Source organism: Leptodactylus fuscus, chromosome 4 (genome assembly GCF_031893055.1).
Source record: "Leptodactylus fuscus isolate aLepFus1 chromosome 4, aLepFus1.hap2, whole genome shotgun sequence".
NCBI classification, from domain to species: Eukaryota; Metazoa; Chordata; class Amphibia; order Anura; family Leptodactylidae; genus Leptodactylus; species Leptodactylus fuscus.
Window position 1 is genome coordinate 92,872,069 of NC_134268.1, and position 24,525 is coordinate 92,896,593.

A 24,525-nucleotide genomic window follows, 5' to 3' on the forward strand; every position below is an offset into this window, starting at 1 on the left:
TTGATGACGTCTAAGGATAGGTCATCAATATGTAAGAGCAAACACACCATTTAAGGCCTCATTCACACATCAGTGCTTTGGTCAATTTTTTTTTTTATCATTGATTGTGAACCAAAAAGTGGGGTTCAAAAATATAGAATATGTGCAATTTTTCCCATTATATCTTATCCCACTGTTGTCTTCACTCTTACGCTAGGTTCACACTAGCGTTCGGGTCTCCATTCTGTGGTTTCCTTCTTCTGCATGCAGAATACGGAAACCTGTCAGACCGGATCCGGCCGTGAGCGGCGGTGAGCGTTTTATGCTCTCCGCCACAAAACCGTCGTACTGCATGTCCAACTGTGTAAAAAAAACGGTTTCGCGGCGGAGAGCATAAAACGCTCACCGGTGCTCACGGCCGGTCATCTTTCAAACCCATTCAAATGAATGGGTATGAAAGAGTCCTGCAGGTTTCCATCTCCTGCCTCTGTTTTGTGCAGGAATTGGAAACCTGCAGAACGGAGATCGGGCGCAGATGTGAACGAGCCCTTAGTTGCAGCTTACAAACACTGATCAAAACACTGAAATTTGAGCAGGGCCTCAATGGTTTTCTACATTTGGACAGTTCTCACTTTTTAAAATGGTCCCCCAACATTAAGTTGATCAATGGATTTCTCACTGCTGGAGCCATTAGTTAATAAAAAGGATGTATTGTAATGGACACATCCCCCATCCACAGTGACCCGCACTCCATTCACTTCTATGGGACTGTGCCCCCAGGTGGAGATTCCAGTTCCGGTTGTGCCTTGATTCTTGGCCTACCATGCCCACCTTGCAAAACTGGTAAGCACATAGGCAAAAAGGTGTAATTTTGTACAAAAACGCATATGCCAAAAGTTACACTTTATTTTCCCCTTATACACCATAAGAAATCAGCCCATTAGTTTCCACCAGTGCAGCAATGGCCCATGTATATTACTAACAGTATATTATTTCCATTGTGGAAGCACAATGCTGTTAGTAATATACCATTTTATGTGAAATATCCTGTCATTTGCTAGAGTGGTGACTGCTCGGTGCCATCATCCACATCAATGAATAAGAAAAGCAAAAGTAGTTTAATATAGCTCTGTTTATTAGCAAAATGTATATACAAAACATTACAAATAATTTCAGTATACAACAATGAATCCATTTACATGTCCGTTATGTACATAATAGACTTAATACACATTTATGAGGTTGCCCAATTGACATTTTATTTTTCTAAAATAAGCTCATAATGCTAGAAAAAATTGTAACTTCACTTTATTCCCTGTCTCTCTGTTCTGTGCCCTGGTTTCTGGGCAGTGGTCCCAGCGGTGACCCACCTCAGCCTCCAGTTGGCCAAGCAGTATTACCTGTATCTGAAGAGGCAACAGGAGGCCGAGATTGGCAGCAAACCTGGGTATTGTTCAAAAGTGAGCAGAATGGGATCCATGAGGGGAATATAACTTAAAAAAAAAGATTTACAGAATTCTGAGCTTTGTTTAGAAAAAATATCAGTTGGGAGAACCCCTTTAAGCTTTACATAGGACGTTCTTTCAATTTTATGACTTTCTGTGCACATAACAGTGGTATTTGCATTGAAGCATACAATATGCTTCATGTGACACTGAAACCATCAAATGATATTAATGTTCATGGTGTATGTAGTGATGATTTATTAGGACAGCCTTTGTGCCTGTCTATAACTTTCTTGAGAACTGTTGACGTTATTTCGCTTAGTGAATTGATACAACCAACAAAATGGATACCCTGATCATCTTTTGGAAATGGACCAGCAATCTGTAAGCCATCAAACTGACTTGTCAATTCCATAAATAATGTCAATATATTTTAGTAGTCTGTGTTTTCATATCTGTTAGGCTGTCCCGAGAAGCCATTGCCCATTAATGTACCATATCGATAACAGTCCAGGTTGTCCACTCTCTCGTGTTTTGTTGGTATTTGTTCTTGGTAGCCTAGTGCTGATTTGATAACTGTGAAATCATCTTGAGCTTTTACATCACTAAAGACGCCTTCTGCTATGCTGTCCTGCATGTGTGAATAGTTTTGCAGACTTTTGATATCACATAGATTGTCAGCATACTTAACCACAGGAGGCTTGTAGGCTTGGTAGGAAACCTTGGTGGTTGTTGTAATAACGGTTTGTAAGGCTGGAGATGGTGACCTAGCATATCTGCATGGATACTCAGCATTGTAATAAGAGTGACCAGTATTTGGCTGCATTTGCGCATAATCATTTCTGTCCACATATCCATTTTTTGAAAATATTTGTTTCCATCCATTGTGTTTACCAAGGGCATCATAACTCCGTTCATGTGCATTCAGCATGCCAAGATTAGATTGAGCCCCATTTAACTGAACTCGGTCAGTGCTATCTGTCAAACTACCCACTGCTTCTTTATAGAGTGGAGGGTATGAATTGGAAGTCATATATCCGGGGACAGGGAAATCATAACCACATGGAGTTCTTGGCACATATATTCTATTAGGGCATTTTGGAAACGATGGCACAGAATCCCCCTGATATCCAACAGGATCATGGTTGTTTTTGTAGGGGTCTGAATTCTGATACGATGAATAGTGTTGTGAGAGGGGAAAGTTTCCATCGGTAACAAGACTGAGACGTTCTGGTCCATCCAAGCAAGGTATGGAATGAGGAAAATGTCCACCACTATCATTGTATCTTCCCACCTGAAATGGAGCAAGCAAAAATTACTATTGTTTGTATATATCATGTGATAATGAAATAGATAATTCAAAGGGTGCACTTTTCCTGGTAAGAGGCAGGAATTGACATGGGATTGGTACAAAATTGATCAGACCTGAGTTTATGTAAAATATTTTGAGGTGATCTAGGAAGTCTTGATCATTAAAGGTGCTGTCAAATAGTGAGCAAAAAATATAAAATTAGTATTATTCTCCTCACTATATCCCCCTCCCCCAACCACTAATGTTCTTATGCTTACAGGGTCCCCACTAGAGGGTCACTGCTGCGGCCAGTGGTCAGATAAGTAGGTATTTCCAAGCATCTCTTGCATGTCAAGACAGGACCAAGAAACAGACACCATGGTAAACTCAGTAAGTATCAGAGGAGCAATGGTGGGGCATAGGTAAAGTGAGCAGGATTATAGCTAAGGTTTACATAATGTATACCCCATTGTTTTAATGGATTGAATTAAAATGGACTTTTAAAATTGAAGGAGTATTGCAAACCCATCACTTCACTTCACTTCATAGCTAAGGGGGTGCAGAGGTAGGTTAGATCCAAGCCCTGAACCCTGAGGAGCCCACAAGATTGCTCTGCCACATAAAATATCTCACTATTCTAAATGATACAGGGTAGGAAGGGGCCTTTTTTTATATATACATTTTGCATTGGGGTCCAGGGAACTTCAAGTTAGGTGTCTGGAAGTGAGTAAGACTTCTCTTATTTTCTAAACCAATTTATATCATCAAACAACTTCTTTAACATTAATGATATTAATCACAATAGGGATTGAACAATGAACATGGGTAATGAGCCATCCGTCAGCTGCCCTATAGGTGTGCTCCATGAAGCGAAACCTAAGTGCACAGTTACTCCTAGGAGCTATTTCCTCACCTCAGATTCCAGAAGTTTCTTTTTCTGTGACAGGTGAGAAGAAGACATTTGTCTTTTCACAGCACTTCGTCTAGCTTCTGTCTCTGATTTACTTTCTGGTCTTGGATGGTCATGCACTCCCTTTGCCTGAAAATAAATCATAAATTGTTGTTAAAGAAGAGATTGACTGCAGATTATTGGTTTCAGTAGAACATATGGATGATAGTATGTCCTGGTTGACTGACTGTCCTTTGTGGTTGTTTCAGCAGAATATGTTATACTGCATTCTTTTTGTTCAGCCATAACGAAGAGAAAGAAATGATGTGAATTTAACAGTCTTATGTTTTCCTGGTAAATCTATATAAAGCATGTATATAAACCGTATTCTTAAATATTACCTGAAAGAAGATAGCTTTTCCATCTAGGCGCCAGAAATTGGTGACTGGGTAACCACTGTGGCCTCGACATGGGATCAGCTCTAGAGCCGCATTACAGTTACTACAGAGCTTTTCTGCAAAGATAAAACTGTAATGAAATCACACAGGCCTATTGTATACAATGACAAGAACGGAAAGATATATACTTTATATTCAACCACATAAGTTGTCTGTTTTGGCTTTTATGTAATTATTGTATATACTGACATTCCTCACAAAATTAATGCTGATATAATAGATGTAATTTCTGTATCCCTGTAAATTACATTATGGTGATAGAAAGAGTAGAAGAAAATAAATAATATAATGCAGTGCATTATCAATATAACAATTCAGGTGGATATCTATTTTAATCCTGAAATTCACCTACAAGGATATTCTACCAGGTATGAGAATCTCACCTTCTATGTAACTTATGGTACTAAAATATAAACTGCATCCTTTCCCTGTGTAATTGTATTTCATCTATATGAGGTTATAAAAGTATAACTCATTTTAGCAATGTGTATTAGTATCATACAAGAGACTATGTGATGTGACTGGTTTCCCACTTATGTGTATAATCTTATAAATTTGCACTATAATATATATTTATGTTGTAGTGTCGATATCTGTAGACATGGGGTTGTACACAGCAGTCAAAGGTATGTATGGCAAGGATATATACACTACATACGAACTGTTGCTACTGTGGCTGTAATACTGGATTCATACACACTAAGTTTTGGGGCCAGGGCCCCACCTTGTGAGAATGCAGCCTTTTACATGACCTGTTCATCACAGCATTTTTATTGGTGTTTTTATGTGGTATATTTTAGGTCAAAAGTGCTTATATTATAGTCTATAAGAAATTACTGAAGAGTCTTTTGGTGTTATTTGGGACTTGGATCAGTTTTCTCAAAATTCATGTTCTAGGCATTAAACTCCAGAGAAAAATGTGTATCAAAATAATAAAACCTCAAAAACACTCGTAAAGTATGCTATGAAAAACACTGGGAATTTGCAGCATTATACACAAATGTACCTTGCATGTGGCAGCTCACATAGAAGTGCTCACTTGTGACATTAGGGAGTTATGGCAGTACAGATTACTGACACCAGTTAACATGAGGGTAAGAGTCCAAACCCAATGGTAAAAAAGAATAAACTTCACTCACTTTGTTGTTTCTGTCTTGCTTTGTCACATATGGCTGGCCTGAGCTGTAGTTTCCCCCCATCTGACAATGTACAGCCCCTGCTGCAGACCACTACACCCAGACAGGACTTCTTCAGGATCTGACAGTTGTGGTTATTGGTGTTCCTCATGGCCCAACCACTCAGATGGCGCTGAGCATTCTTGTCTTCCCCACTGTAAATGAATCTCACATAGCCATCTGTCCACTCCTGGAAAGGGTCAAACTGCTTTATATCCTGAAAAATGAAATGGGATGACTTATAGTGAAGATAGAACATGTAATAGTCCATTACTAATAGAAGAATTAATGAGTGATTTTTCCTGATTTATCTCTAAGGTGGTTGCTCTTCCTTGTCTTTGTAGCCAGTGCAAGATTACAGAAGGACAATCATTTTATCTTTGTAAACCTGCTCAGAGCCGAAGATCATTTTCTATCCTCTTGTGTTGTTAAAAGACTTAAATTACTGGTATAACTATGTATTGCGGCCTTTTAGCAAGCAATATGTACTATACATAAATATATATATATATATATATATATATATATATATATATATATATGAGAGACAGAGAGAGAGAGCACTAGTCCAAGTGGCTGATCCTAGGGAACAGGCAATAGTCTAAGATATATATATATATATATATATATATATATATATATTTATTTAATAAAATCATGCAGCACTCTCTGTAGATACAGTGTAAAAAGAGGGTCTTTACTGACCCATACTAGCAAACTTTCAACTCATTTTCATAAGCCTTTCCCATAAGTGATAAAGGTTCACACAAATAAGCTGACATTTTGCTGGTATAGGAGCTTTACACAATTTTCAGTATTAAGGCCACCTTCACATATTTTTGTCAGTAGTATTTTATATCAGTATTTGTAAGCCACAACAGAAGCGGATCAAGAAAGAACATAAAATAGTTACTTCCATTGTAGCTTTTCATTTTTTACATCATATTTTAATAATTTTTATTATTTATTATATTTTTAATATTTTATAGATAATCCCTATTATTATTATTTATTATATTTTTAATATATGACAGTATAAGAGAAGGTATATAGCCAATGGTATGAACAGCATAAAGTTATGGACAGGAGTGATATAATAAGCCCCATATTTAACCATCTAACATCATTTATTGGAGGGAAAGTGACCAAATACTGACTGTATGAAAGTGATCTAGTAGAACATTGTCATGAAATGATGTCCAGGTTATATTCTACTACAGAGTAAAATATAGTTTTTGCTCTTTTTTGTTTCTTGCGATCAAAATTTTTTGCTTTATATTATGGGAGTTAAGAGGAATAATATTACTAATAGGAGGAGAAACTTAATGTATATAACCCAATTACAATCCAGGAACATATAGATATCGTTTTTTACAATCCATGTTGGAGCAGTTTGACATCTGGTCTCATTCCGACCCAAATCCTGACCCTCTCCATGTCTCTATTACTGACCTCGGGGCTGTACACCGAGACTAATCCTCTACAAAGCTTATACTAGGGATTATTAGAGATGAAATATTACTGTACTAAAATCTAATAATGAACCTGTATTGTGATCTCTATAGTACATGCGAACGGTCCTATACAAGGATTCAGTGCAGATATAGACAATGTATACTTATCTGTGTACACATCTATTTTCTAAGTAAAGTCATTCTTGGCTATAAAACTAAAAACCTGAAGTTGTTCTATATCACGAATATCAGGGATTTGACAAGTTCTGGAGAACTTTCTTCCTATTGTCTGAGCAGAATTTCTAATGCCTTTAGGAGTAAGAATAATGTGCAATGTATTCTAATAGGAAGATAAAATAATAATTATCCATAAGGGAGTGTGTAGATATTTGAGGAGAAGATATGTTTGCCAATAGATTAGCAGCACACCATTGAGAATGAACAGTCCAGTAGCAGCGATGACATATTCCCCATTCATGGCTCACACTCGGATGTTTGCTTATACTTTACTGAGTACACACAGGATTATTCACAAGGGCTGGCTGCCTATATTGTGACTATATAAGTGGAATATATATATATATATATATATATATATATATATATATATATATTCGAATCTTGTAAGCCATTGAATGTAAGGCAATGGAAGCGAGAGCAGAGGGGAAAGGTGTGATAAAAGTGGAAATGTCTGTCCTGTCACCAGTTGTTTTTTGTTTTAATAAACCGAATTGATTACTTTACAACAAATGAGAAGGTTTTGACATAAGGATGCTTTCATATAGTCTTTGTTCTTACAGAATCTCACAGATATTAACCCATTTTTCATCGGAATTCTTCCCTCTAATTCAACCAAAACGAAGATTGTTTAGGAAATCTCTACGCAGCAGAAACCAGAATAACAGCAATGCAGCTACTTGTGAAGAAGACAGTCCTGCCCTTGAATATGACAGCAACAACTAATATATATATATATATGTATATATATATATATATATATATATATATATATGTATATATTATTGCTGATCATCTCATACTTGCAATATCACCACACCCGACTACTGTATGCGACTTCATTACCAGTACTACTACTACTAATAATACACATGTCTGGATTGCACTATAGTTACATCTACAGTATGTATTGTCATTGCCCGGAGCTCTTCCGAGTCTGATCACACTACAATTATTGTGTCACACTTGTAAGGCTTTTCTAATTGTTCTATTTTCCAGCAATGACTATTCATTCCGCACTGAAGGCACAAATACAGATTACTGCAAGTCTTCAAGAAGAGGATACATGGATTGGTAAAAGACAGACAGATGATGATGATGATGATGATGATAACAATATATAGATAGATAAATAAATAAATTCGTTCAGATAGATAGATAGATAGATAGATAGATAGATAGATAGATAACTGGTGTTAGTAGATAGTTGTCAGATGATGGTCAGATAGATAGATAGATAGATAGATAGATAGATAGATAGATAGACAGATAAATAGATAGGTAATTCTGATGATAATAGATAGTTTTCAATGTATTGTATGAAGTGAATTATATACCACTATATTACGTTTCTAGAGAACCAGAATTCCTTGTCACTGGTAATTGCAATCTCTTCCTATGTAAGATGTGAACAGACTTATAAAAGGTTCTTGTCCTGATGGTTATTGTGTTTGGGGCTGAGACAGCATATTACCCAGTATTTCATGCATGCAGTGTGAAAGTATCTGTCAGGCTCTACTTAGTATAAAAGGGACTGTTTGTAGACGCCGAGTCTTTGAACTTCTACTAGTCCTAGGTTCCCATCCAGCCTCGCCATAGAAGCTATGTATGTACCAGAGACATGTAAGGTGCCGGTGCAGCTCCTACCTGCGGGAGTTTGGGGTCATTGATGTCCCAGGTGAGTTTCATCCCATAAGAGCAGATACAGTCTGAGTCATCGTACATGTCCCCAGACACCTTGGACATGATCTCTACAGTGTCTGCTACCAACCTATGAAGAAGAAAGAAAATCAGACCATCCTCCATTGCTGAAACACTCCAAATACAAGTTCGAAACTTCTGAGTACTTTCTGCACATATATAGGCAGCTATAGTTAAATATTTCTAATCTCTTATACATGCCAGTATCCATCTCACACTCATGAAGTATGCAGTCAGTCAGAGGTATAGAGGGTAACAGAGCTGCAGGGTGACTTACCGGTGGTGTCTGGATGTGTCCTCTGGCTACAAGTGTCAGGTACAGGTAAACTGCAGCAATGTCTCCTCCTGTCTTATGTAGATGAGAGAGGCAGGATTGTCTTCCATATGCTGCTAACCCCACCTCTATATATAACACAGAAGGCAGCCCATTCACTGAGAACAAGAAGATCCAGGTGACAGAGTAATGCAGTCTTGACAGGCACACAAATATCACTTCCACATGTCATGTCCTATAGTCAGAGGACTTTGCAGTCAGTGGTCTAGCACGCCATAGGATGCTCTAGAAAGCCACAAGGCGATGTTACACTATTTAGCTCCGGTGCCATCTTACACTACCATTCACATTCATATTATAAGTTTAGCAAAAAAAAACAACTCATCAGAAGCAGAATTACAAAATAATACTGTATATAAAGATGATATGTATATGAGAGGGATTTCCTTACAATACAAGTAACAAGGGTGTAGGTTTTTAAGTAAAGGATTTTCACGAAGAAGCAGTGATATTCATGGAGAAAGGAGGAATTACTATAAAGACCCTATCTATGACATGAAATACACATCACATCACACAGAATAAATATTATACTTATATTATATTATACTTATTATCAATGCTTTATCAATCATATTTATTATCATTGCTTTATCAATGTTATTATCAATGCTTTGTGAAATATTCTTTACATACTACTATTACATACAAGCATCAGAGGAACTCTAAATATAATAACTATTCTAAAAACATCATGTCCTATCACTACATATACTACTAAAGTTACACCTTATATTTGTAATATCACAGTACAATGTTTTTGCTAAATATTGATATGCATATTATTTTTAAATAATTTCTAAATATTACATGACTATTATTATGTTTACTAATAATTCCATCTTTAGTAATAATATTACAAACGATAAATACAAATATCACTGATTCTACCACTGGAAACAGTTAAAGTAATGCCAACATAGCCTGTAAAATGCTTATTACATAGACTAACGGAGGACAAAGCTGCAAATATATAAAGCATATTCTGTCGAGCAGATATAATAGTATATAATAAACCTGCTATGTTACAGCTACTGTCTAAGAGAGCTCGTTCTTTTTACAATGATTTCTAAATTCCCAGCTTTATTTTTTTTTGTTTAGATCCCTTTATATGAAATGTATATAATCTCTGCATTGATCTAACGAGGCATCTGCTGCAAGATCCAATTTCCCTTAATACAATCGATTTATAAATCTATATAACGATATTAATATGTTATGTGGTGTTTCTACATATAGGTCTAGATATGACCCCTCTTCTTCGTTTGCTGCCTATTTATGACTTAAGTTATTACTAATTCTTATCGGAAAATATATTTTCAGACTCCCCAAGTATTGTTAAACTGTACTGTAAGTATTGGAAGTTTGTACTATTCCATGGACGGTGAATTATTGTTTTCCTAAGAGCTGGAGAGCTACAGGTTGTATAACCCTGCTGTATGTATGTATTGCTGTATCTCTGGCCACATAGGTAGTTCTGTCTATATATATAATGGAAAGCAATAGGTTTACTAACTGATAATGCATCTATTATATTATATTATATTACATTATAGTATATTATATTGTTATGTTATGTTATATTATACTAAAATATTATATTTATATATATATATATATATATATATATATATAATATCTAAGACATTGAACAGCGGTTTCCTTATTCATTTATATCATATGTTTACATAGTTGAACTTATTGTATGATTTGTGAATGGAAAAGAAATGTGAATGGTATATTCTGCACTATTAGACTGTTATATGGTATTGTATAGCCAAAAATGCACAGTTATGTAGCCTGATGTCTAGGAAGAATAAGGATATGTCCCGATAGTCTTTATCGATCATATATGGTACATTGTGTATCTGACTGTAGGCTGAATATTTTTATACAGGCTTCTTCCAAGGTGTAGAAATATTCCTTATAACTTACAGTTGGGGTACATTATTCCTTATAATTCACACTTCTCCTGCTTGGTACCAGTCTTTTCATTATTGATTGATATGAAAGCAAAAGCTGTATTTTATTTTAGGGAATAGTATTTTATAATGCTATATTCACATCTATCTTGGTGACTAGGCTGCAGATTCTGTAAAATTAAAATAAAACAATAGAGAAAATAACGAAACATGTGGCTCTGTTTTGTCTAGTAAAATGATGGACCACATGACAGTAACCCAGTAGTTCCAACAATAGACTCCAGTCTAAGGTTAAAGGGGTATTCCTATGAACATAACAATTTTTAAATCTGTAGATAATTAAAAGTTAAATATTTTTGCAAAAATAAGTAATTAAACATTTTGCAGAGTTTTAAAGATTTTTTCTACATATCTTGTAGTCACAGTCTGTTGTCTTGATCAGTTGCCAATGGATACAACCATGAAAGCAGGAACTTACTAATGTCAGAAAATCAGCCATGATTTCCTTATTGTGGATAGGTTATTTTCTGATACAAGTAGTGTGCTTGACTGATAACCTTTCCACAATAAGGAACTAATAACTGGTTTCCTGACAAGTCCCAGACCATAGAAAGTTTCTGCATTCATATCCATTGGCAACTGATCAAGACAACAGACTGTCATTGCTACGATAGTTAGAGAAAATCTTTAAAACTGCAGAATTTTTAAAAACTTATACTTGCAAAAATGTTTAACTTTTAACTATCTACAAATATAGATATGATTATGTTCATAGGAATACCCCTTTAAGGCCCCACAGCTTTTTTTGTTGAAGGTTTTGCTGTAAGTAAACAAATATGATGGAAGGTGGTGTCTGTCATGTTGTTTACATTAGTGTCAATGGGAACGGACACAGAATCAGTCTGTGTCCGGTCTCTGCAACAGTTTAATGTCCTTTGCTGTCAACCTTGATGGAAGACAAAAATGGATATTAACAATGGTAGTGTGAACGCCCTGTAAGGCTGTCACAAATCTAGATGTTTCAGTATTGGTTAAAGGGGCTCTATCATTGGAAAATGCCATTTTTAACTAATCACATCCTTGCATAGCCTTTAGAAAGGCTATTCCACTCCTACCTTATGTATGTAAATCACCTCAGTAGTTTTTTTAATGAGCTAGTTTTAATTCATATGCTAATTAGCTTCTCTGTGCCCCCGGAAGTCTCTTTGTGCACTGTCTTCTGTATATACAGCACAGGCTGCTGCTGCTGACTCCTCCTCCCTGCTCTCATACACAGCACACAGCAGGGAGAGGAGAGCTGGCTGACAAGTTCCTGTGCACCGAGAAGCTAATTAGCATATGAATAAAAACGAACTTATTCAAACACTACTGAGGCGATTTACATACAAAAGGTAGGTGTGGAATAGCCTTTCTAAAGGATATGCAAGTATGTGATTAGTTAAAAATGACTTTTGCGAATGATAGAGCCCCTTTAAGGTAAAGGGTGAGGGATTTACCAAGTCTGGCAATTATACGCCAGTCTAGATAATCCCTGCACTGCCTGGATTGCACAGCCTAAATTGCACTTTGGTTTATGATGTGATATACTAGTGCATCTCAATAAATTAAAATATCATCAATGTTCATAGCTGGCGTAGATTTGAAACATCATTTATATCAGAAAATTGGCGTAAATTATTGTGAATCTGACATGGCTGATGGCTCCACAGCATACTCTTGAGATGCCCATTTTTTTGGAAAGTAGGGAGGGCTATGTAAAAACACCACTTTCAACAATTGTCATAAGTGGTGTTAAAAAATAATAAACACAAGGTCTACAACTTATTTATGCTACGAATCTACAACAATAATACATCTGCCCTAATATTCTTGGGCCAGTGGTGCAGAGATCGAGTGATTTTTGAGGAGGCCACTTCATAAATCGCCCACCTGTCCCAAAGCCAGAATGTAAACCTAGGCCAGTTAGGAACTGTCTTAGATTTTCATGATCACTCACACCAGAAAACTCATGAGTGATGGAATGGGAGTTGTGGAGTGAATTTGGTGATAAATGGGGAACCAAGCAGAATTTGGTAGGTGTTTTAAATTTATTTACTTTCAGCATAGCAGATAACCACATTAAGGTTGAAACACCATATTGTGATATGAAACAAAAAAAAAACATGCTGGAGAGAATCACATTTATTTTTTCGCAGAATTTTTCATTGCATTTTTGCAGTGTTTTCCACTGTGGACTTTCTGCCCCTTTTATACCCATACAGAAAATGATAGATTTTTTCTGAAGTGTATGGATGGGATTAGCCAGTATCCCATCCGCTTTACAGGTACTGTAAAATGCGGCGTTTTAGCAACGTGGGGCAGGCTTGAGTATCAGTAATGACAGGCCTTCAGTATCAGAGTTGTGACACCCTTACCCCGCACCAATCAGCTGTTCCAGGCAACCTCCAGCGATAGAATCTATATAGTCGAGCTGGAAATACAAGGTTCTGTGCAATCTATGGCAACGTATCAGAGTACTGCAGTTCCACTCCTATTCACTAGAAAAAAGGAGCTATGAGACTTATCAGTTCTCCATACCTCTTTATCTGCTGTTAGAAACTATACTTAGGGCTGTTATAGACTATTACACAAAATCACTTATCCTAAGTGAAAACTAACTCAACCCTTGTGATCACAGTGGATTTCATTATCCGTTCCATCCTTTCTTCTCATATTGATCTAGAACATATAAGGCAGATTTTGGATCAAAACTTAAGGTTTAATAATCCTACTAATATTATAAATGTGAAAGTTTGTGTGTTCGTGTGTTTGGATGTTTTTGTGTTTGTTCCTCAATCACGCAAAAATGGCTGAACAGATTTGGATGAAATTTGGCACATAGATAGTTTGTAACCTTGATTAACACACAGTCTACTTTTTTTTTTTTTTAAATGTAGATTGTGAGCCCCACATAGAGCTCACAATGTACATTTTTCCCTATCAGTATGTCTTTTTTTTGGAATATGGGATGGAAATCCATGCAAACACAGGGAGAACATACAAACTCCTTGCACATGTTTTTTTTGCCCATGGCGGGATTTGAACACCAGGACTCCAGCGCTAACCACTGAGCCACCGTGTGGCCCCCAACACACAGTCTACTTTTTATCCCAGTAAATGACATGGCTTCACAACTATTATGAATTTATGGTCACATACTATATTCAGTGCTTTTGCAGCAGTTTATCTCAGGTTCTGATAAAGCTAGGTCTATTATCTCTTATGTAAACATTCAGCTAACCCTTAGCCCATTCTGTACATGCATTTGCATATTATCTGATCTGCTCCAGGCAGCATGCTGACACACTGGATGGGAAAACACCTTTAATCCAACAACATTCTCATTATATGGCATCCCAGTGAGCTGCTGAGATGCCAGAACAATCACGGGCACAGCACGAGGAACGAGTTCAGTGGCAGGCCAGCTTGACAGTTGCTGAAATTCCAGAGCAAGCGGATCATTGAAGCCAACAACATGCTCATTATATGGCGTCCCAGCGAGCTGCTGAGATGACGGAACAATAACAGGCACGGCGTGCGGACCAAGTTCAGCAGCAAGACAGCTTAAGAGCTGCCGAAACGCCGGAGCAGGCAAACCATCGACAGCAGCAATTTGCTGGATATAGGCGGATCATCGACGCCAACAACACGCAGATGAAGTCGCGGGCTGAGGCTTGTAGAGAATATAGATAACACAGTGCTCTGTATTGGCAGTCATAAAGAAGACAGGATCGTGGATATGATGGTGAAATCATTTGAATATTTGAGAAAATAGATGTAGAAAGTAGAATGTGATGCTTTATGCAGCTGGGAAATAGATACTGTTGTGATATCAAGAAATACTATAAAAAATATCCCTTTACAAATGGCTATTTATGTGTGAGGAAAAAAATCCACATTAAAAATTATTTAAAATATTAAAGTATTGCATATTAGGATGTCTGTATCCTATGCAACATGCTGGAGTAATGTAGCAGTAGTTAGACAGAAGTGTAAGTAAAGAAGAACCAGACCTAATGTATCCAGAGACTTGTAATACAAGTGTTTAATAGCTTATTTGCTATCAGAGGACCCATCATCACTCCTGACATGACTAGAAATAACAAGTCCCAATGTCTAATGCCTTTCCTCTGTTGTTCCTCCTAGAAATATAAAACTAAATTGAAACTGCACAACTGGGTGTTATCCTTCTACTACACTGTCAGCACGGATTGAACAGTATTAGAAGGCATATGAACATTCTCCCTACTGGAAACAGCTGGCATTTTTTTTCAGTATGACTTTCTATTTGGTATAACAAAGGGATCATAGGAATAATATACAGTAGAGATCACAAACATATGTTATGTTATTGAGAATACACATTTTTTACTAACACAGACAAGTAAGGAGATCTGACAGGTTCTCTTCAAGTTATAGGCCAGAAGCCCACAAAATGTTAATTCTGACCTTGCTCATTCTTGTCATGCGGACACATAGATGAAATGCTAGCTATTATGGATGACTGTCTTAAAAATGATAATAACAATCTGTTGTTCAGCTGTCCCTCTTTTATTCCCTTTCCAAGGCTTTTATCATTGAAGTGCCTAAGTAATCTCTGCTCCCAAGTGATGATGGGTTCATGGTCCAGCAGGTGGAGCTGGTTGATCAGTGAGCCAAGGTATATTTGTGCATGGGAATGCAGTTCTTCAGACAGGTTCTGCAACCATTGTTGCCAACTTGATTGATGTGTTTCCCTGTGTATGCTAGGAGATCCAAGCACTTTTGTCGTCAATGTAAGCAGCGCCGTTCATTCCTCCTCAGCACCTGGACACAGTTTTTACATAGTAGAAGAAACAATGTAACTTTATCTTGTCTGTTCTTATTTCCGGGGGCTGTAGAATACACTGGCGGCGTGAACACATGTAAGACATGATCAACCTTAATGAATACATGTGTTAACAACTCAATCAATCAATTTTTCTTACTGTTCTTTTGTCTAATGAAGGATACAGCAGACATATTTATTATTAAAGAATCCTCTCCTTTGTAAGCAGTCTGGCTCATCCAATGGAGGTATGACTGGGACTCTCAAAACCTACCTAAATCTAAAGAAAGTCATTCTTTTTTTACTAACACACCTTTTTTGCCAACATGAGTTACATTCTGCATAGACTGTAAACCTATTCAATAAAAGCAGTCTGTGTAAATCAAATATACAGTATACTAACAATAACCTAAAAGAAGTGGATACATAGGCTGCTAGTGCTGTGAAATAATTCATCTAAAATGGAGAGGAATTTAAATGATTACATTTATTATATACAGGTAGAAAGGGTATCCAGCCTCTGTTTAGTGCATATTTAGATTAGACAGGTCTATACTGCACCAGATTTATCAAAGTGTTTGATGCTGTTTGATAAATCTGGACTGATGCTTATTAGTTGACTTATAGATTTTGGTTAATTTTTGGTTCAATATGTTGCAAGTTTGGCCCTACATACATATTTTATTGCACTGTGGGGATGGGATAGGGTAGGATCCCATCCATTATGTATTGACTGTAGAATGCTGCATTTTGTCTGCAATGTTTACACCACGTACGGACCCAGTCCCATGTAGCATGCCACAGCCAAGAAGCACTGCAGGACAAACCGCGGTGGAAACGCATTGTGGTTTTGCCGTAGCAAGTTCTCCTCTCTGGACTTTCTGTGGACTTTCTGATTCTAGCAAAGTAGGGCCATAGCCATTATTTATATGTTTCTCCTGTACAAATGTTCCTCAATGCTTTATAAACTTTACTCACTGTCCCAAGCAGGGCCCACAATCTAAATTGCCTACCAATATGTCTTTGGAGTATGAGAGGAATTCCATGAACATATAAACTCCATGCACATATTGTCCATGGTCAGGTTTGAAACCAGGACCCCAGCAAGGCAAGCCAGTATGCTGTCCAGAATTTTGGGCACTATTTATATGCACTGAAACACAGTGTAGTCTAAGGGTGCATGCACACTACGTAACGCCGGGCGTGTATGAGAGCCGTACACGCTGGCGTTACAGCAGGGCTGCCGAACACTTCCCATTCACTTCAATGGGAGCGCTCGTAACAGCGGCATTTACGAGCGCTCCCATTGAAGTGAATGGGAAGTGTTCGGCAGCCCTGCTGTAACGCCGGCGTGTACGGCTCTCATACACGCCCGGCGTTACGTAGTGTGCATGCACCCTAAGGCTATGGCCCCACTTTGCTGAAAAGCAGTTTTTTGTTGCCGTTTTTTGAGCCAAAACCAGGGATGGATTGCCAAGAAGGTAGAAGTATAAGAACTTATTTTATATTTCCCATTACTTCTGTAGCCACTCCTGGGTTTGGCTTAAAAAACTGCACCAAATCTGCTTTTTCGTTATGTGGGGCCTTAGCTTAAGAAAGGTATTAGTCAATGAGGCTGAAGCCACACTTTACAGAAAAGCTGCAATTTTGGCTGCATTTTTTTAACCAAAGTCAGGAGTGGATTTATCAGAAGGGAGAAGTATAAGTTCTTCCTATATATTTCTCATTCCTTTTGAAGTCGCTCTTGGCTTTGGCTAACAAAAAAAAAAAAAAAAAAAAAAAAACCCACAAAAAATGGCAACAAAAAAGCAACTTTTCTGTAACATGCTAGGTCCATAGTAATAACCATGTTCTTTCATGGACCCAATGATTTCCTTCAGTGAACGTGGGCATTGAAATAGACCAGTATAGAACCTATCCTGAGTTTTGCCAAGTGGCGTAACTACCAGGTTAGCAGGGGTAGCAGCTGCCACAGGGCCCGGGACATTAGGGGCCCGGTGACAGCCGCTACCGTTGCGTTTTTTTTTTCTTAATAGGCTGCTACCGGCTGGAGTTACTCCAGCCGGCAACGGGCCCTATTTACTTACCAATCCTGGCAGGATAAGTGATGCCACGGGCCCCACAAACACTATTATTATACTCGGGGGTATTTTCAGACCCCCGAGTATAATGATCAGAGGCCTGGGAGAGGTAAGGGAATATAAAAAAACACAATTACTTACCTCTCCGTGCTCCATACAGGCATCGGGCCTAGTTGTGTGACGTTCCTGACATTACTTGACCGGGACCTGCGTATCGGGTCATGTGATGTCCTGACATCATTGAAGATCGCCGTCACCACTGAGGACTGCAGCAGAGCCGTGGATAGGTAAGTGACAGTGTTTTTTGTGTTTGTATCCACCCCTGTTCCCGTTTCATCCGTTTTCTGACATAAATACATTCATTATAGTCAGTTGATGAACTTAAAAAACAGATGCATCAATATTCCATCAGTGTTTCATCAGTATCGGATCAGTATTCCAAGTATATTTACATTCATTGATATTATTTTTTATTGGGCAAAAAACTGGACCTTTAAAACTAAAAAGCGCAAATACAGAGAATATACTAAAGGAGTACTGATGAAAGACTGATGGAATACTAAAATGTCCTGTTTCATTATATGTATTTCAGATACCAATATGCCCATGTGAAAGTGGCCTAAGCCTGTTTTTTTTTAAATTTTTCTTCTCATATAGATTATTACCCCTGTACATCAGCATAGATTGATCTGTACTAGAGATGAGCAAACACTGTTCGGATCAGCCGATCCGAACAGCACGCTCCCATAGAAATGAATGGAAGCACCTGTGACGCCGGCTGGCTGCCGGCAAAGTCAGCGTCACAGGTGCTTCCATTCATTTCTATGGGAGCGTGCTGTTCGGATCGGCTGATCCGAACAGTGTTTGCTCATCTCTAATCTGTACCAGTACAAAAATTAAAGAACATATCAGTAGGGTCTATACTTCAACGCATTTGAAGTGAAATGGTCAAGCATGAAAAGACAGCAAGAACAAGTAAAATTTGAAATCTATCTGCAAGTGCAACTTTATTCTACACCTCTAGATTAGATCTCTGCTGGAAATTGCCCATGACATGAGATTTAGGATAAATGTACCAAAGCTACAGCACTAGAGAACTGTGTTTGTTCTGGCTGTTAAGAAACACTAGTGAGCGCTAAACTTTTACACCTCTTTTACAAAGTCATTCCCATGAACACAAAGTTAAACAAACATAATGAACATCAATGTATTTGTGGCTTTGTACCCTAAAACATGTCATGAGTGACATTGTGAAAAAACAAACAAGTCAACAACAATGTGAGCTTAAAAGTATTCTCGAAATATTGGATATTTGCTTAACTAAAAACATGTGACTTAGAGTATAATACTGTATGGGAATTACATGTAAATTACGTAGTGACTGAGATCACTAGCTGACTCAATAAACCAATTTAAGTATAAGTCATCAATATTTCAGCCCTGGAAGCCCCTTTAAATGAGAAATAACATTTGCTAAACAGATTTATCATGCTTATGTAAGTATTTTCTTATTATGACATTGTCATCAGACTGGAAGCATAAATCTCAAATGTGTCCGTCACCAGGAAACTTGATATCAAACCAGCCACTGTGCACTGTAGGGGAAAAGAGCGCTATTACATCTTTAGATAGTCCAATAGTTGCACCATTTCCATTACCATTGAACAGAGACATTTTTAAAAGTATGCAAATAAAGAAAAAGCGTAATGGGCCATGGCAGAATCTCAGGTTTTAGGAACCTAAATACAGAGTCCTTGGAGACTCTGGTCATTCTGTACTGTCCATCCCTTCTGCTGCTACTCTATATCACAGCAGCTATCCAGGGGAATATACAGCATCTCAACAACTGCAAGTATGCCTAGTGTGTCCCTAGCTTAAATAAGCACTGTTGTTTCAGCAATCTTTGCAGAAATCGATAGTACAGGTGAGTGTAAGAAACTTTGTAGATTAGAGATGTCTCTTTCTGCTCTTCTCAGACTATTTCCCTACTTCTCTGCTAAAATTACTTTCTGTGAAAATCACTGCTGTATCTGTCTAAAGAGGGACTGCAGAGACGAGAGGGGAGGAGTGAATAAGAAGAAAGGGAAATAAGAGAAGAAAGACACAGATTAGATGCTTTATATCACAACCATAGTGCTTTATTCTTCAGTACAGATATATAGTTCTCAAAATATATCCTACACAGTTCTGTAACTGTTTCTCCTTCAGTTACTGTGCGTACTACATGGCATCTAGTCTTCACACACCAGCTCAGAGAGAACTACAATCTCTACAAACTACACATATAGCGTGCAGTAGGTGGAAACTCCAGAATACAAATCATAGAATGACCAGATAAAGTATTATTCTTCTTGTACATACAAAGGGCTTATCCTAAGAAGTCAAATTAAAGTCAGTTGTACACAACCCTTCATTCATATTTCATGTCAAATCGGACAGGAATAGGACCTGTTTCATATTTTGAAGCATGGACTGTTGGTCTGCTCATGGGACCGTGTAATTCATGGTCATGTGCAGGCCCATAGAAATGAATGGGTCACTGTGCAGATCCTGAAAAAAAACCCAACAAATAGCACACTGACTATTCATACAGTTGTCTGCAAGAGGCTGTGAATGAACGGCACAGGTGGCACAAGACACGGATCTCATCTGTGTGCCACCGATGCACCAGCCGTGCTTCTGCAGCCCCTTTCATTCAATGAATAGGAGCCGCAGAAGCATGACTGCAAAATTAGACAGGAATAGGGCCTTTTCCATATTTTGCAGCATGGACTGTTGGTCCACACACAGGTCTCTGTAATTCATGGTCAGACACCCCCGGAGCCATTAGCAATGGAGGACATGACTTTGGGATGGGGGAACCAATAACTCCTGCAGTTTCATCTTTGTGCAGTAGTTGTGTAGATTTATATAGGCTGGTTCAGTTTTAAGAGTTTATGTGTGTATATTCAGCTTTAGGAGTATATAGTGCTTAGTGTGTTACTGTAGGGAGAGAGGAGTTTAGGAATAGTTATTAGAGATGAGCGAACACTAAAATGTTCGAGGTTCGAAATTCGATTCGAACAGCCGCTCAATGTTCGTGTGTTCGAACGGGTTTCGAACCCCATTATAGTCTATGGGGAACAGATACTCGTTAAGGGGGAAACCCAAATCCGTGTCTGGAGGGTCACCAAGTCCACTATGACACCCCAGGAAATGATGCCAACACCTCTGGAATGACACTGGGACAGCAGGGGAAGCATGTCTGGGGGCATCTAACACACCAAAGACCCTCTATTACCCCAACATCACAGCCTAACAACTACACACTTTACACACTCAATACCACCTCTCTGACAGTAGGAAAACACCTTGAAACATGTGTATTTGGCACTTGCAGTGAGGAGAGCTTGTCACCAGCAGTGAATTTGGCCCTTGTAGTAAGTTGAGGTTGGCACCAACATTTGTTTTGAAAATCAGGGTGGATTGAGCCTCTAACCAGCAGAGTTTGGGCAAATTCATGGTGGAGGGAGCCTCTAAAAACCCCAGTTTGGACCAATTCATGGTGGAGGGAGACTCTAAAAACCCCAGTTTGGACCAATTCATGGTGGAGGGAGACTCTAAAAACCCCAGTTTGGACCAATTCATGGTGGAGGGAGCCTCTAAAAACCCCAGTTTGGACCAATTCATGGTGGAGGGAGCCTCTAACCAGCCCAGTTTGGACCAATTAATGGTGGAGGGAGCCTCTAAACAGCCAAGTTTTGGGAAATTCATGGTGGAGGGAGCCTCTAACCAGCCCAGTTTGGACCAATTCATGGTGGAGGGAGCCTCTAAACAGCCCAGTTTGGGCAAATTCATGGTGGAGGGAGCCTCTAACCAGCCCAGTTTGGACCAATTAATGGTGGAGGGAGCCTCTAAACAGCCCAGTTTGGACCAATTAATGGTGGAGGGAGCCTCTAACCAGCCCAGTTTGGACCAATTAATGGTGGAGGGAGCCTCTAACCAGCCCAGTTTGGACCAATTAATGGTGGAGGGAGCCTCTAACCAGCCCAGTTTGGACCAATTAATGGTGGAGGGAGCCTCTAAACAGCCAAGTTTTGGGAAATTCATGGTGGAGGGAGCCTCTAACCAGCCCAGTTTGGACCAATTCATGGTGGAGGGAGCCTCTAAACAGCCCAGTTTGGGCAAATTCATGGTGGAGGGAGCCTCTAAAAAACCCAGTTTGGACCAATTCATGGTGGAGGGAGCCTCTAATTAGCCCAGTTTGGACCAATTAATTGTGGAGGGAGCCTCTAACCAGCCCAGTTTGGACCAATTAATGGTGGAGGGAGCCTCTAACCACCCCAGTTTGGGCAAATTCATGGTGGAGGGAGCCTCTAACCAGCCCAGTTTGGACCAATTAATGGTGGAGGGAGCCTCTAAACAGCCAAGTTTTGGGAAATTCATGGTGGAGGGAGCCTCTAACCAGCCCAGTTTGGGCAAATTCATGGTGGAGGGAGCCTCTAACCAGCCCAGTTTGGACCAATTAATGGTGGAGGGAGCCTCTAACCAGCCCAGTTTGGACCAATTAATGGTGGAGGGAGCCTCTAAACAGCCAAGTTTTGGGAAATTCATGGTGGAGGGAGCCTCTAACCAGCCCAGTTTGGACCAATTCATGGTGGAGGGAGCCTCTAAACAGCCCAGTTTGGGCAAATTCATGGTGGAGGGAGCCTCTAAAAAACCCAGTTTGGACCAATTCATGGTGGAGGGAGCCTCTAATTAGCCCAGTTTGGACCAATTAATTGTGGAGGGAGCCTCTAACCAGCCCAGTTTGGACCAATTAATGGTGGAGGGAGCCTCTAAAAAACCCAGTTTGGACCAATTCATGGTGGAGGGAGCCTCTAATTAGCCCAGTTTGGACCAATTAATTGTGGAGGGAGCCTCTAACCAGCCCAGTTTGGACCAATTAATGGTGGAGGGAGCCTCTAACCACCCCAGTTTGGACCAATTCATGGTGGAGGGAGCCTCTAACCACCCCAGTTTGGACCAATTCATGGTGGAGGGAGCCTCTAAACAGCCCAGTTTGGGCAAATTCATGGTGGAGGGAGCCTCTAACCAGCAGAGTTGGGGGAAATCAGGGTGGAGGGAGCCTAGTATTAGCAGAATTGTGCAACGCTTATGGTGGATGAGTATGAGGATGCGGAGGAATTGGAGAGGTTGAGTACAGACATGGAGTTTCATGTTGGGGTGCTTTACACAGGTGGGCACAAAAATGACGGCTCTACCCAGTGGTGGTTCATTTTTATCAAAGTGAGCCGGTCGGCACTCTCAGCTGACAGACGGGTGCGCTTGTCAGTGATGATGCCACCGGCTGCACTGAACACCCTCTCAGATAGGACGCTGGCGGCAGGACAGGACAGCACCTCCAAGGCATATAGGGCAAGTTCAAGCCACAGGTCCAACTTCGACACCCAATACGTGTAGGGCGCAGAGGGGTCGGAGAGGACAGGGCTGTGGTCGGAAAGGTATTCCCGCAACATGCGCCTATACTTCTCACGCCTGGTGACACTAGGACCCTCCGTGGCGGCACTTTGGCGAGGGGGTGCCATCAAGGTGTCCCAGACCTTAGACAGTGTGCCCCTCGTTTGTGTGGACCGGTGAGAACTTGGTTGCCTACTGGAGGAACTGCCCTCCCTGCCGCCAACGTCACATGCTGGAAACATCTCCATCATATTCTGCACCAATTGCCTGTGGCAAGCATTGATGCGATTGGCCCTCCCCTCTACCGGAATAAAAGACGAGATGTTGTTTTTATACCGGGGGTCAAGGATAGCAAAGATCCAGTACTGGTTGTCCTCCATGATTTTGACAATACGCTTGTCGGTTGTAAAGCACCCCAACATGAACTCAGCCATGTCTGCCACAGTGTTAGTTGGCATGACTCCTCTGGCCCCACCGGAAAGTTCAATCTCCATTTCCTCCTCATCCTCCATGTCTACCCATCCGCGCTGCAACAATGGGACGATTCGAAGTTGCCCGGAAGCCTCCTGTATCACCATCACATCATCGGACAACTCTTCTTCCTCCTCCTCCTCCTCCTCCTCCTCCATTAAACGCAGTGAAGCGGACAGATGTGTGGACCTACTCTCCAGCTGTGACGGATCGGATGCTATCCCTAACTCCTCTGTGTGATCTGAGTTATCCCTGATGTCAATCAGGGATTCTCTCAGAACACACAAGAGCGGGATTGTAAGGCTCACCATCGCATCCTCAGAGCTCACCCTCCTTGTGGACTCCTCAAAGACCCGTAGGATGTCACAAAGGTCTCTCATCCATGGCCACTCATGGATGTGAAACTGAGGCAGCTGACTTTGTGGCACCCTAGGGTTTTGTAGCTGGTATTCCATCAAAGGTCTCTGCTGCTCAACCACTCTATTCAACATCTGAAACGTTGAGTTCCAGCGTGTGGGGACGTCGCACAAAAGCCGGTGTTGTGGCACATGCAGGCGTTGCTGGAGAGATTTTAAGCTAGCAGCGGCTACTGTCGACTTGCGAAAGTGGGCGCACATGCGCCGCACTTTCACCAGTAGCTCTGGAACATTGGGGTAGCTCTTTAGGAAACGTTGCACCACTAGGTTGAAGACGTGGGCCAGGCATGGAACATGTTGGAGTCCGGCAAGCTCCAGAGCTGCTACCAGGTTCCGGCCGTTATCACAAACGACCATGCCTGGGCCCAGGTGCAGCGGCTCAAACCA

At 39.9% G+C, this 24,525-nt stretch overlaps 1 protein-coding gene across 1 annotated transcript; it reads right to left on the reverse strand.

The window, feature by feature from the left end:
• Nucleotides 1–1,857: 1,857 nt before the first annotated feature.
• GCM2 (glial cells missing transcription factor 2) lies at nucleotides 1,858–8,674 on the reverse strand. Its single transcript, XM_075270838.1, has 5 exons — nucleotides 8,576–8,674; nucleotides 5,202–5,454; nucleotides 4,006–4,118; nucleotides 3,629–3,754; nucleotides 1,858–2,718 (listed from the first exon to the last, which is right to left on the reverse strand). Exons 1-5 carry the CDS (start codon nucleotides 8,672–8,674, stop codon nucleotides 1,858–1,860), a joined length of 1,452 nt encoding a protein of 483 aa, XP_075126939.1.
• Between the last annotated feature and the right edge of the window lie 15,851 nt (nucleotides 8,675–24,525).